Below are 14,797 nucleotides of genomic sequence, written 5' to 3' on the forward strand. Positions count from 1 at the left end.
TTCCACTGTGGTAAGAAAAGATACTTAGTATGATATCAGTCTTCTTAAATTTGTTATTTTGTGACCTAACATGTGATCTTTCCTGGAGAATGTTGTGTATGCACTTGAGAAGAATTTGTATTTTCTTGCTGTTGGATGGAATGTTCTGTATATGTCTGTTAGTTTCATTTGGTCCATAGTGTTGTTCATGTCCTCTGTTTTCTTATTGATCTTCTGTCTGGATGTTCTATTTATTATTGAAAGTGGAGTAATGAAATCTACTATTATATGTGTTGGTATCTATTTCTCCCTTCAGTTCTGTCAATGTTTGCTTTGTATATTTGAGCATACATATAAGGCTCTGATGTTGGGTACATATATATTTATAATTGTTTAACTTCCTGGTGAATTGACTCTTTTATCATTATATAATGTTCGTCTTTGTTTCTTGTGACAGTTTTTGACTTAGTCTATTTTGTATGGTATAAGTTATGCTATCCTTGCTTTCTTTTAGAGGTTACTATTTGCATAGAGTATCTTTTTTTGTCATTTTATTTTTAGCCTATGTGTGTCCTGAAATATAAAGTAAATCTCTTGTAGACAGCATTTAGTTGTATCTTGTCTTTTAACTTTTAGACACTCTGTCTTTTGATTGGGGAGTTTAATCCATTTACATTTAAAGTAATTATAGATCAGGAAGGATGTAATGCCATTTTGTTAACTGGTTTTTGTCTGAATTACAGCTGTTGTGTCCCTCTTTTCCTCTCTTTCAGTCTTACTTTGTGTTTTGTTGATTTTTTTGTAGTGAAATACTTTGATTCCTTACTCATTATCTTTTGTGTATCTTCTATAGCTATTTTCTTTGTGGTTGCCATGGCACTTAACTGAAACCACCTTACAGTTATAATAGCCTATTTTAAGCTGATAATAACTTAACTTTAATTGCATGTAAAAGTTCTACTTTTTCACCCCCCCACACACTTTATGGTATTGATGTCACAACTTACATCTTTTTATGTTGTGTATCCATTAACATATCTTTATAGTTAGCTATTTATATTTATGTCTTTATCTCCTATTCTGGTATTAAAAGTGACATATTACAGTATTCTATATTTTTCTATACATTTACCTTTATCACTGAGCTTTATACTTTCATATATTTTTATGTTGCAGTCTAATGTTCTTTCCTTTCAACTTGAAGGACTTTCTTTAGCATTTCTTGTAAGGGAGGCCTAGTGAATGAACTCCCTCAGCTTTTGTTTATCTAAAAAAGTATTTCTCCTACATATTTGAAAGAAAGTTTTGCTGGATATAGTATTCTTAGTTGGCTGGGTTTTTTTGTTTGTTTGTTTGCACTTTGAATATATCATTCTGCATGCCCGTCTGGCCTACAAGATTTCTGCTGAGAAACCTGCTGATAGTCTTATGGGAGGGGTTTCCTTAATGATTCCATCATTTGAAATCAAATTTTTTAAATCAAGGACTTGAATTCTGAAGGAGGGAGAGAAAACATTGAGTTGTATGAAACCAGGAGGTCTCGAGACAGTGAATTATAGGGCACTTGCCAGCTTATTTTAAATTTAAGGTAAAGGCAGAGTATTCATTCTCTTGTTTTGCTTCCAGAGAATAGAAGACTCAAGAGCAGAGGAATCAAGAGCCCATAATGACATCTCAAGTAAATCAATAAATACACATACATGTCTTTTCATTTGGAAAACAACAGCTCAGACTTTATGCAAAAAATGTTTTCCACACATATATATCTATATCTGTGTTTTCCTAATGAAATAACACCTATTTTGTTTTTCCATTGATTTGAGAATTTAATATGAACTAGAATAGCCTCAAGATCTAAGTCTAAGATTATTTGCTGTAAAAATTTCCCACTTTGTTTTTTAATTTCTGAACTTACCAGAGAAAACTAAACACCCTTACATACTTCTTTAGGTCTGAGGATCATGAAGGAGGTGTACTCTTTAGCATAAGTAGAATACTTTATTTCTTTCCTGACAATATAATTAAAACATTTGTTAAAAGCCATATAATTAAATACACTATTTTGTAAAATGCCACTATATGTACTGATTGCCCTTCTCAGAACTAAGAATCTGTCAAAGTGTCTTGGTAGAGATCTTCCCAGAAGGAGTAATTCATTGAGACCTGTGCAGTGCAATCTAAGATAACCTTTTTTAATTAAAATGGGGAATTAAAAAGCCAATTCAAAAATTTGTTTCCTTTCGTTTGCTCAGGGTGAGGGTGCTGGAACTTCTGTTCCAATAGAGCCCCAGCAGTTGTTAAAAACATCATAAATTCTGGCTGTGTGTTGTGTGTCTGTAGCCATTACATGTGTAGCTCCAAATGCCGCTGTGGTATGTGATGGTCAGGCCCATTAATGAGTCAGTGTTTAACTGTCACTTTTTTCTTGGTAGGGTTATGAGGATTTTTTTTTTCCTTCTTGAGATTGGATTAAAATAGATGTCTTCTAAGCTTAGAAGGAACAAGTTTTCTAAGACTACAGCAGATAGAGGAAATTTATCTATTTCTGGGCAACAAACTTGTCAAATGCACTATAAGGAAAATAAAATTTTTTTGGCATTACATTTTGTGCCATCAAGTAGAGATCCTTGCTCATAATAGGTGTTCGCTTAATGATTTTAAAATATAGTTTTATATATTTATTAAAAAAAATAAAAATAATAAAATATACATATAAATATATATTTATAATATATAATTCACATGCCATTTAATTAATTCATTCAAAGTGTACAAAGTGACTTTTAGTATATTCACAGAATTGTGCAAACATAATGACAGATAATTTAAGAACATTTTCATCACCACCAAAAGAAACATTGTACGCATTAGCAATCACTCCCCATTTTCTCCTACACCTCTCCGATCCTAAGCAATTACTTTCTGTCTCTGTAGATTTGCATATTCTGGACATTTCATATAAATGGATCATATAATATGTGGGCTTTTGTGACTGGCTTCTTTTACTTCACTTGATGTTTTCATGGTTCATCCATGTTGATTCCTTTTTCATGGCAGAATAATATTCTATCATATGGTTATACTGTATTTTATTTATCCCTTCATCAGTTGATGGATATTTGGGTTGTTTCCACTGTTTGGCTATTATAAATTATACCTCTGTGAACATTCACGTACAAGTTTTTGTGTGGATATATGTTTTAATTTCTCTTGGGTCGGTACTTAGGAGTACAGTTACTAGATCATATGGTAATTCTGTTTAGCCAGTTGAGAAACTGTCAGACTGTTTTCCAAAGGGGCTGCACCATTTCACTCTCCCACTGGCAGTGTATGAAGGTCCCAATTTCTCCACATCCTTGCTAACACTTGCTATGGTTTCAAGCCATCCTATTGGGTATGAAGTCATGCGTCATTTGATTTTGATTTGCATTTATGTCGTGGCTAATGCTAATTGAGTATCTTTTTGTGTTTTTTTTGGCCATTTGTTTATCTTCTTTGGAGAAGTATCCTTTTAGATCCTTTGCTCTTTTAAAATTGAGTTATTTGTCCTTTATTATGGAGTTGTACGAATTCTTGATATATTCTGGATGTAAGTTCCTCATTAGATATATGATTTGCACATATTTTCTTCCATTCTGTGTGTTCTTTTCATTTTCTTTATAGCATCTTTTGAAGGACAAATATTTGTAATTTGATGAAATGTTTTGTTTTCTTTTGTTGCTCATGCTTTTGGTGTCATATCTAAGAAGGCTTTGCCTAACTCAAGGTCACAAAGATTTACTCCTATATTTTCTTTAAGAGCTTTACAGCTTTTGCTCTTACATTCAGGTCTGAAATCTATTTTGAGTTAATTTTTACATGTGGTGTGAGGAAGGGGGTCCAAATTAATTCTTTTGCATATGGAAATACAGTTGTCAAAATCAAACACCATTTTTCAAAGAGACTCTTCTTTCTGCATTGTATTTTCTTGGCCTTTCTGTCTAAAATCAATTGACTTAAATGTAAGGATTTATTTCTAGACTCTGAGTTCTGTTTCATTGATCTATATTTATATCCTTATGTCAGTACCACACTATTTTGACTGCTGTAACTTTGTAATAAATTTTGAATTTGGGAAGGTTGAATCTTCAAACTTTGTTCCTTTTGAAGATTGTTTTGGCTCTTCAGGATCCCTTGTTTTCAAATGAATTCTAGGATCAATTTCTGAATTTTGGCAAAGAGGCTACCTGGGATTTTGATAGGGATTGCATTGAATATGTAGATGTTTTTGGGAAATAGTACCGTTTTAACAATATTAAGTCTTTTGATCCACAAATGATTTTGCTCTTCTTATTTTATTGTGTCATGCATAGGGATTGAAGTATGAACGTGGAGGGAAATTTTTGTCCATTAACCCCCCTACATTACAATTGGCTTTAATTATTTTACATTGGAATAACCATTGAATATTTCACTATGCTACTCATTACAACTGTAAGCTTCTTTAGGGCAGGATATATATTAATTATTTTTGTATTGCGGAGAGTTAATGTCATAGTTGTTTAAGAAAAGCATTTTTTTAACACCAAAAACCCCTGTAATATGTATACGTGTATAAATGGATAGAACAAGGGCTCACAGGTAATTATAAAAGAGATAGAATATTAGCGGTACTATGAAATTACCATTAATAACAAATGGCTAACTGACATTTTTTTAGGCTTTTAATTCATATATATTCATAGTATTCCTTTGGAGAAAAATGAAATAATGATTGCTTTATAGATTGATTTCTTTTAAAAGGCATAATTTGTACGTTCTTTAAATTCATTTTAGGTACCAAATCTGATTCCAGTTTTGATGTTCAAATTAGGAAGACCACTGGAACCTGTGTTATACAATGATATCTTGTATACTTTGCCTACACTTGGTGTTCACAAGGTTTGTATATTAAGCAACTTACTTTGGGGCAAAAAGAAAGTGAGACATGAATTTTGTTTGTTGTCATGTGAAATTTTGACCCTTTAATTTTGCCGTGATCACTGCTTCCCTTGTTGGGCCAAACATTATTGTTACAATATTTAAGAATTAATTTTTAAAAATCATTTTTTCATCACGTTTTCCCATTGGCTATTGTCTGAGATTGGGTCTTTATGCCCCCAGAATTGCTAACTAGCTCCTCCCAAAGCTATCTCCAACCTCTGAGAAGATGGGTAATACTGTAGTAAGCTTCCGTTTCAGTCTTTATTTTATAATCAGAGGTTTTTAAGTTCCTTTGGTAACCTTGGGGTTATCCACATTTGCATTTATGAAACCAAAGTTTCTTCAATGTTTCCTAGGTGTGCATAGGACAAATTCTACGAGTAATTCAACTTCTTGGAACCACTCCTCAACTAAAAGCTGTCACTTTGCGCTTGTTGACTTCTTTGTGGGAAAAACAGGTAAGCTCAGATATACACTTGTATGAGTATTAAACATGTCTCTTTCACTGAAGAAAGCTAATTTTGTCATTATGCATGACACTGCTTTGATATAGTAATATTAGTGAGTGACATCAATGATTGCATTGAGAAGTTTTGATTTAATGTGGTGCTTTTGATCTATAATTCAGTCAGTTGTGATTGACTCTCAGAGAGAAATTGAGAATAGAAAATAATCTTATTTCCTTAATTCTGAAATTTATTTTTCCATTTGTGTGGAAAAAGTGATAGAAATATAAGTGATTAGAGCCTTTGTAATTAGAGTGAGATTTTGCCACTTTTTTCATGTTTTATGAAGTGAACAGTACATGGATCTGTAAGAAAATCCCCAGCAATCATAACAGCATTCTTTTTTTCTGATTAGATGAAACACATTATAATTTGCAATGCAGATGTAAGATTTAGAGGTGAAAATGCTGCATAAAAGGAGACAATTATTATTCAACTCAAGTTGTGAAATTACCTTTTTTGTGAAATTGCCTTCTTAGGATCGTGTCTATCCTGAACTGCAGCGTTTCATGGCCATGTCCGATGTGCCCTCTCTGTCTGTGGGCAAGGAGGTCCAATGGGAGAAACTGATAGCTAAAGCAGCATCGATCAGAGATATATGTAAGCAAAGGTAAGACATGCTTGACGCCTGGGAATGTATATCATGATATATTATTTTGCATTTAATTTTTTTATTGCAAGCAAGAAGTGAGGAAAGATAGGCAGAGGATGTTTGAGTAAGAATAAATGAATATGAAAGTCAAGTTGTCTGATTGTAAAATTCAGCAACATCAGACAATAACTTTGAGTAGCAGGCATGTCTTTTCAGGTCTAGACTTATATCTAGGTTTAGAGGCTATTTATATATCCTTTTCTGTGTAATAATTTAATGTTGTAATAAAACATATGATGTTACATTTTCTATTTTTCTATATATAAATTCCTGAAACCTAAGCAGTGGATTGTCGGTCAAACTGTTCTTTCTTATATTCTCCCTATGTTATGCTTGATTTTTATAAGATGTTTTAATAGAGAAGGCCTTATTCGTAACTCATTGAATGGAATTAATAGGAATTATTACAAGGAGGGAAATGACCTTGAATTCCTGTGTATGCTTTAGGGTTTAGGAAGACATGAAGATGTTAGGGAGATGACTCTGCTATTCTAGGTTATGGGTTAATAACTAGGCAGGAGGTGACAAGACTGAAATAACACTAAGCAAAGCTCCACCTTGCCAGATTTCTATTTTCTTGAATTAGGGTAAGGCCAAAATCTTAGAGAGGAAATAGATTTGATACATTTGAAATGAGTTATAATCCTGCAGTTTCATATATTGATTGAGCCACTGCACTGTAGAATTCTTGGAGCATCATTCTCACTTTTGTCAATGATGACACTGTGAATGGTACTTCCTGAAGCTGTGCAGTGAATGGGTTGGCCCAGATGCTGATAATGTGGATGATTTCGTTTCAAGTAAAATCTTGGATTAGAATGTATTTAGGCCTCAGCAGTTCTGCCTCTTTTCTAAGCTTCAGCCTTTTGGCAGCACAAAAAACATCTTAGTCTAAAGTTACACACGTGTTAACCCACGACTTAAGAGATTAGATTCTCTTGAGGTATTGGCATGGAAAAAATTTAGAGATGATAGCCGACATTTTAGTTTTACATACTTAAAGCTGAGGCTCAGGAGACGTTAAACATCAGACCAGATCAGAGTCTGTTGAAAACTTACTCAGTGAACCTTTCAGTTACCATCTCGAGATCCGTCAAATTTTTCCAGTTTTGTTAAATGATTTCCATTTGGCGGACAGTGAAGCAATAGAATTCAGTCAGGCAATTTTTTCAATTGATATTTTGTTAAATAGAGAGAAGTATTATATCGCTGAGGGGTTACAAAGAATGCAGACCTGAGCATTACTTTATGAAGTTAAAAGCATTCTGGGGATACCACAATATATGTGGGATAGAGGAAGGAGAGGAGGATGAGTGAGTGAATCCAGCATAGTACCTGGCATGAAGTAAGTGCTCAGTCAGTTATAATTCATATTATTATTATTTTTATCATCATTATCATTATCGTCATTATTGTGATAGGCATACCCACTTTAGTTTGTAATACTGCTATGACCAATCATCTTCTAATCTCAAATCCCTGGCTTTACTGATGATCTCAATAAGGTAAGTCAGTTCTTTTCACTATTATTATAGACTTGAGTTTTTGTCGATTCAGACAATAGGTTTTGTGATTCAGGGAGAATAAAATTTGTTAAGGAGTGTCTTCTTTTTTGGGTAATAATACCAAAAATGAGCCTGAAGTTACAGCAGAAATGATGAAGATGCAAATCTTTGAACAAAAGCATATGGTATTATTAGTTGAGGGTCAACGTTTGATAGGCACAAGAGTAAAGGAAAACATTAATGTTTTTGTTCAGGCAAAAGACCTTGGAGTAGTAATATAGTTCTTTGGCTTTAATCTTGTGTCTAAACTGTCATTTCTTGTAGGCCATATCAGCATGGTGCAGATATGTTGGCAGCTATTTCCCAGATGTTGAATGAATGCACTAAGCCTGACCAAGCTACTCCAGCAGCCTTGGTGTTACAAGGTCTTCATGCACTCTGCCAGGCTGAGGTGGGCTTTTTTGAGTTGTTTTGTATAATTTGGAAGAAAATAATTTACAAGGCATTGTAGTTACAAGGATGTAGGAGATTTTTGTTCAGAAGAGTGAAATAAGACAGTCTACTTTACAAATTCTTTGTAGAGGGGAGTCTTGAAACGTAGACTTTTTCTAGAGGCTAAAGAAAACCAGACTTTAGATTCTTCCGTGTTGTTATTTATTTTTGTTAATATAGAAGGAGAAGTATGCTTATAGGAGAACTCTTGAGTATATTTGCTTCTTGGTTTTGTGATTAGAGAGCCTTAGAAGCAGAGGAGGTAAGGAAATCGGCATGGGCCAGTGGCAGTTTTATAGCCAGCAAAAACTTTTGTTGGCTTGAAGATTGGCAAAGGATCCTTTCTTTCCTAATGATCAGACTGGGTAGGATGGACTGATATTAGAACCAAGTCTCTAAATCATCTTCTGAACTTCAGACAGCTCCCAAAACTATAGCACAGCAGAGGAAATCTTTAATCTTTTGGAGAAATGTGGTAATTACATCAAAGATCATTCATTGACCTAACAAAAGTTTTTTATGTAAAAAAAATTTTTATGCAGCCTTGTAAGCTGCTTTATTATTGTTTTTTAATGGAAGTATATTTGATTTATAATATCATATTAGTTTCAGGTGTACAACATATTAATTCAATACTTTTATAGATTATACTCCCTTTAAGTTATTAAAAAATAATGGCTATATTTCCCTGTGCTGTGCAATATATCCTTGTTGCTTATTTATTTTATGCATAGTATTTTGTGTCTCTTAATACCATAGCCCTACCTCCCTCCTCCTCCCTTCCTTCTCCCCACTGGTAATCACTACTTTGTTCTCTGTATCTGTGAGTCTGTTTCTGTTTCGTTATATACAGTCATTTGTTTTATCTTTTAGATTCCACATATAAGTGATAACATAGAGTATTTATCTTTCTGTGTCTGACTTATTTTACTAGGCATAATATTCTCTAGGTTCATACACATTGTTGCAAATTACAGAATTTCATTCTTTTTTATGGCTGAGTAATATTCCATTATGTATATTTGGAATACACACACACACACACACACACACACACACACACATCATCTTTATCCATTCATCTGTTAATTTAGAGGAAAGTCTTTCAGCTTTTCATCATTTCACCATTGAGTGTGATGTTAGCTGTGGGTTTATAATAACTGACCTTTATTATGTTCAGATATGTTCCTTTTACACGAACTTTGATGAAATTTTCTGTCATGAATGGATATTGAATTTTGTCACATGCTTTTTCTGTGTCTATAGAGATGATCATGTGATTTTTTTAAAAATTGGGGAATAGTTGCTTTACAATGTTGTGTTAGTTTCTGCTGTACAATGAAGTGAATCAACTATATGCATACATATATTCTCTCCCTCTTGGGCCTCCCCCCCCCCCCCCATCCCACCCATCTAGGTCACCACGGAGAACCGAGCTGAGCTCCCAGTGCTATACAGCAGATTCCCACTAGCTGTCTATTTTACACATGGTAGTGTATATATGTCAATCCTAATCTCCCAATTCATCCCACCATCCCTTCCTGTGTCCACATGTCTGATCTCTACCGCTGCATCTCTATTCCTGCCCTACAAAATGGTTCATCTGTATCATTTTTCTAGATTCCACATATATGCATTAATATACGATATTCATTTTTCTCTTTCTGATTTATGTCACTCTGTATGACAGACTCTAGGTCCAACCACATCTCTACAAATGACCCATTTTTGTTCCTTTTTATATCTGAGTAATATTCCATTGTATATATGTACCACATCTTCTTTGTCCATTCATCTGTCGATGGACATTTACATTGCTTCCATGTCCTGGCTATTGTAAATAGTGCTGCAATGAACATTGGGGGAGGGTACATGTATCTTTTTTTTTTTTTAACATCTTTATTGAAGTATAATTGCTTTACAATGGTGTGTTAGCTTCTGCTTTATAACAAAGTGAATCAGTTATACATATACATATGTTCCCATATCTCTTCCCTCTTGCATCTCCCTCCCTCCCACCCTCCCTATCCCACCCCTCTAGGTGGTCACAAAGCACCGAGCTGATCTCCCTGTGCTATGCGGCTGCTTCCCACTAGCTATCTATTTTACATTTGGTAGTGTATATATGTCCATGACACTCTCTCACCCTGTCACATCTCACCCCTCCCCCTCCCCATATCCTCAAGTCCATTCTCTAGTAGGTCTGTGTCTTTATTCCCATCTTGCCACTAGGTTCTTCATGACCTTTTTTTTTCCCCTTAGATTCCATATATATGTGTTAGCATACTGTATTTGTTTTTCTCTTTCTGACTTACTTCACTCTGTATGACAGACTCTAACTCCATCCACCTCATTACAAACACCTCCATTTCATTTCTTTTTATGGCTGAGTAATATTCCATTGTATATATGTGCCACATCTTCTTTATCCATTCATCCGATGATGGACACCTAGGTTGCTTCCATGTCCTGGCTATCGTAAACAGAGCTGCAATGAATATTTTGGTACATGACTCTTTTTGAATTATGGTTTTCTCAGGGTATATGCCCAGTAGTGGGATTGCTGGGTCATATGGTAGTTCTATTTTTTGTTTTTTAAGGAACCTCCATAGTGCTCTACATAGTGGCTGTATCAATTTACATTCCCACCAACAGTGCAAGAGGGTTCCCTTTTATCCACACCCTCATTGTTTGTAGATTTTTGATTCTGGCCATTCTGACCGGTGTGAGGTGATACCTCATTGTAGTTTCGGTTTCCATTTCTCTAATAATTAGTGATATTGAACATCTTTTCATGTGCCTCTTGGCCATCTGTATGTCTTCTTTGGAGAAATGTCTATTTAGGTTTTCCACCCATTTTTTGATTGGGTTGTTTGTTTTTTTGTTATTGAGCTGCATGAGCTGTTTGTATATTTTGGAGATTAATCCTTGTCAGTTGCTTTGTTTGCAAATATTTTCTCCCATTCTGAGGGTTGTCTTTTCATCTCATTTACGGTTTTCTTTGCTGTGCAAAAGCTTTTAAGTTTCATTAGGTCCCATTTGTTTATTTTTGTTTTTCTTTTCATTACTCTAGGAGGTGGGTCAAAAAAGATCTTGCTGTGGTTTATGTCAAAGAGTGTTTTTCCTATGTTTTCCTCTAAGAGTTTTATAGTTTCTGCTCTTACATTTAGGTCTTTAATCCATTTGATTTTATTTTTGTGTATGGTGTTAGGGAATGTTCTAATTTCATTCTTTTACATGTAGCTGTCCAGTTTTTCCAGCACCACTTATTGAAAAGACTGTCTTTTCTTCATTGTATATTCTTGCCTCCTTTGTCACAGATTAGGTGACCATAGGTGCGTGGGTTTATCTCTAGGCTTTCTATCCTGCACCATTGATCTATATTTCTGTTTTTGTGCCAGTACCATACTATTTTGATTACTGTAGCTTTGTAGTGTAGTCTGAAGTCAGGGAGCTTGATTCCTTTAGCTCCGTTTTTCTTTCTCAAGATTGCTTTGGCTATTTGGGTCTTTTGTGTTTCCATACAAATTGTAAAATTTTTTGTTCTAATTCTATGAAAAATGCCATTGATAATTTGATAGGGATTGCATTGAATCTGTAGATTGCTTTGGATAGTACAGTCATTTTCACAATATTGATTCTTCCGATCCAAAAACATGGTATATCTCTCCATCTGTTTGTGTCATCTTTGATTTCTTTCATCAGTGTTTTATATATAAATTTGGATTTTTAAAATTTCTTTTTCTTCTCTGATTGCCGTGGCCAGGACTGCCAAAACTATGTTGAATAATAGTGGCGAGAGTAGACATCCTTGTCTTGTTCCTGATCTTAGAGGGAATTCTTTCAGTTTTTCACCATTGAGAATGATGTTTGCTGTGGTTTTGTTGTGTATGGCCTTTATTATGTTCAGGTAGATTCCCTCTATGCCCGCTTTCTGGAGAGTGTATATCATAAATGGGTGCTGAATTTTTCAAAAACTTTTTCTGCATCTATTGAGATGATCATATGGTTTTTATTCTTTAATTTGTTAATATGGTGTATCACATTGATTGATTTGCGTATATTGAAGAATCCTTGCATCCCTGGGATAAATGCCACTCGATCATGGTGTATGATCCTTTAAATGTGTTGTTGGATTCTGTTTGCTAGTATTTTGTTGAGGATTTTTGTGTCTATGTTCATCAGTGATATTGTTCTGTAATTTTCTATTTTTGTGATGTCTTTGTCTGGTTTTGGTATCAGGGTGATGGTTGCCTCGTAGAATGAGTTTGGGAGTGTTCTTCTGCAATTTTTTGGAAGAGTTTGAGAAGGATAGGTGTTAGCACTTCTCTAAATGTTTGATAGAATTCGCCTGTGAAGCCATCTGGTCCTGGACTTTTGTTTGTTGGAAGATTTTTAATCACGATTTCAATTTCATTACTTGTGACTGGTCTGTTTATAGTTTCTGTTTCTTCCTAGTTCAGTCTTGGAAGATTGTACCTTTCCAAGAATTTGCCCATTTCTTCCAGGTTGTCCATTTTATTAGCATATAGTTGCTTGTAGTCGTCTGTTATGATCCTTTGTATTTCTGCAGTGTCAGTTGTAATTTCTCCTTTTTCATGTCTAATTTTATTGATTTGTATCCTCTCCCTTTTTTTCCTGATTTGTGTGGTTAAAGGTTTATCAATTTTGTTTATCTTCTCAAAGAACCAGCTTTTAGTTTCATTGATTTTTGCTATTGTTTTCTTTGTTTCTATTTCATTTATTTCTGCTTTGATTTTTATGATTTCTTTCCTCCTACTAATTTTGGGTTTTGTTTGTTCTTCTTTGTCTTCTTGCTTTAGGTGTAAGGGTAGATTGTTTATTTTAGATTTTTCTTGTTTCTTGAGGTAGGATTGTATTGCTATAAACTTCTCTCTTAGTACTGCTTTTCCTGCATCCCGTAGGTTTTGGGTCGTCATGTTTTCATTGTCCTTTGTTTCTTTGGATTTTTTGATTTCCTCTTTGATTTCTTCAGTGATCTCTTGGTTATTTAGTAGTGTATTGTTTAGCTTCAATGTGTCTGTATTTTTTTACAGTTTTTTTTCCTGTAATTGATTTTTAATCTCATAGTGTTGGTCGGAAAAGATACTTGAAATGATTTCAATTTTCTTAAATTTACTGAGGCTTGATTTGTGACCCAGGATGTGATCTGTCCTGGAGAATGTTCCATGTGCACTTGAGTAGAAAGTGTATTCTGCCACTTTCCAGTGGAGTGTCCTGTAAGTATCAATTAAGTCTATTTGGTCTGTTGTGTCATTTAAAGCTTGTGTTTCCTTATTAATTTTCTGTTTGGATGATCTGTCCATTGGTGTAAGTGGGTGTTAAAGTCCCCCACTATTATTGTGTTAATGTCAATTTCTCCTTTTATGGCTGTTAGCAGTTGCCTTATGTATTGAGGCAGTCCTATGTTGGGTGCATAAATATTTATAATTGTTATATCTTTTTCTTGGATTGATCCCTTGATCATTATGTAGTGTCCTTGCTTGTCTCTTGTAACATTCTTTATTTTAAAGTCTATTTTATCTGATACGAGTATTGCTATTCCAGGTTTCTTTTGATTTCCATTTGCATGGAGTATCTTTTTCCATTCCCTCACTTTCAGTCTGTATGTGTCCCTGGGTCTGAAGTTGGTCTCTTGTAGGCAACATATATACTGGTCGTGCTTTTGTATCCATTCAGCCAGTCTATGTCGTTTTGTTGGAGCATTTCATCCATTTACATTCAGGTTATTATCAGTATGTATGTTCCTATTACCATTTTCTTAATTGATTTGGGTTTGTTTTTGTGGGTCTTTTTCTTCTCTTGTGTTTCCTGTGTAGAGAAGTTCCTTTAGCAATTGTAAAGCTGGTTTGGTGGTGCTGAATTTTCTTAGCTTTTGCTTGTCTGTAAAGCTTTTGGTTTCTCTGTCGAATCTGAATGAGATCCTTGCTGGGTAGAGTAATCTTCATTGTATTTTTTTCCCTTTCATCACTTTAAATATATCCTGCCACTCCCTGTTGGCCTGCAGAGTTTCTGCTGAAAAATCCACTGATGACCTTATGGGGATTCCCTTGTATGTTATTTGTTGCTTTTCCCTTGCTGCTTTTACTATTTTTTCTTTCAATTAAATTTTGGTAGTTTGATTATTATGTGTCCTGGTGTGTTTCTTCTTGGGTTTATCCTGTATGAGACTCTCTGTGCTTCTGGACTTGGGTGGCTTTTTCCTTTCCCATGTTAGGGAAGTTTTCGAATGTAATATCTTCAAATGTTTTCTCAGACTCTTTCTCTTTCTCTTCTTATTCTGGGACCCCTATAATTCGAATGTTGGTGCATTCAGTGTTGTCCCAGAGGTCTCTGAGTCTGTCCTCATTTCTTTTCATTCTTTTTTCTTTATTCTGCTCTTTGGCAGTTATTTGCACCATTCTATCTTCCAGCTCACTTATTCATTCTTCTGCCTCAGTTTTTCTGTTATTGATTCCTTCTAGTGTATTTTTCATTTCAGTTATTGTGTTGTTCATCACAGTTTGTTTGTTCTTTAGTTCTTCTAGGTCCTTGTTAAACATTTTTTGTATTTTCTCAATCCATGCCTCCATTCCATTTCCAAGATTCTGTATCATCATCTACTATGATTACTCTGAATTCTTTTTCAGTTAGGTTCCCTATTTCCTCTTCATTTATTTGGTCTTGTGGGATTTATCTTG

The 14,797-nt window shown here is 34.5% G+C and overlaps 1 protein-coding gene across 1 annotated transcript in view; it reads left to right on the plus strand.

Annotated features, from left to right (window-relative positions):
- FOCAD (focadhesin) overlaps positions 1–14,797 on the plus strand; it is a 304,027-nt gene that overhangs the window by 136,888 nt on the left and 152,342 nt on the right. Inside the window, exons 12-15 of the mRNA XM_061200467.1 lie at positions 4,795–4,899; positions 5,298–5,399; positions 5,927–6,057; positions 7,929–8,055. Of these exons, the coding sequence (XP_061056450.1) occupies positions 4,795–4,899; positions 5,298–5,399; positions 5,927–6,057; positions 7,929–8,055 (465 nt within the window). The remainder of the gene's footprint in view (positions 1–4,794; positions 4,900–5,297; positions 5,400–5,926; positions 6,058–7,928; positions 8,056–14,797) is intronic.

The sequence above is a fragment of the Eubalaena glacialis genome, chromosome 9, assembly GCF_028564815.1.
Source record: "Eubalaena glacialis isolate mEubGla1 chromosome 9, mEubGla1.1.hap2.+ XY, whole genome shotgun sequence".
Classification (NCBI taxonomy): domain Eukaryota; kingdom Metazoa; phylum Chordata; class Mammalia; order Artiodactyla; family Balaenidae; genus Eubalaena; species Eubalaena glacialis.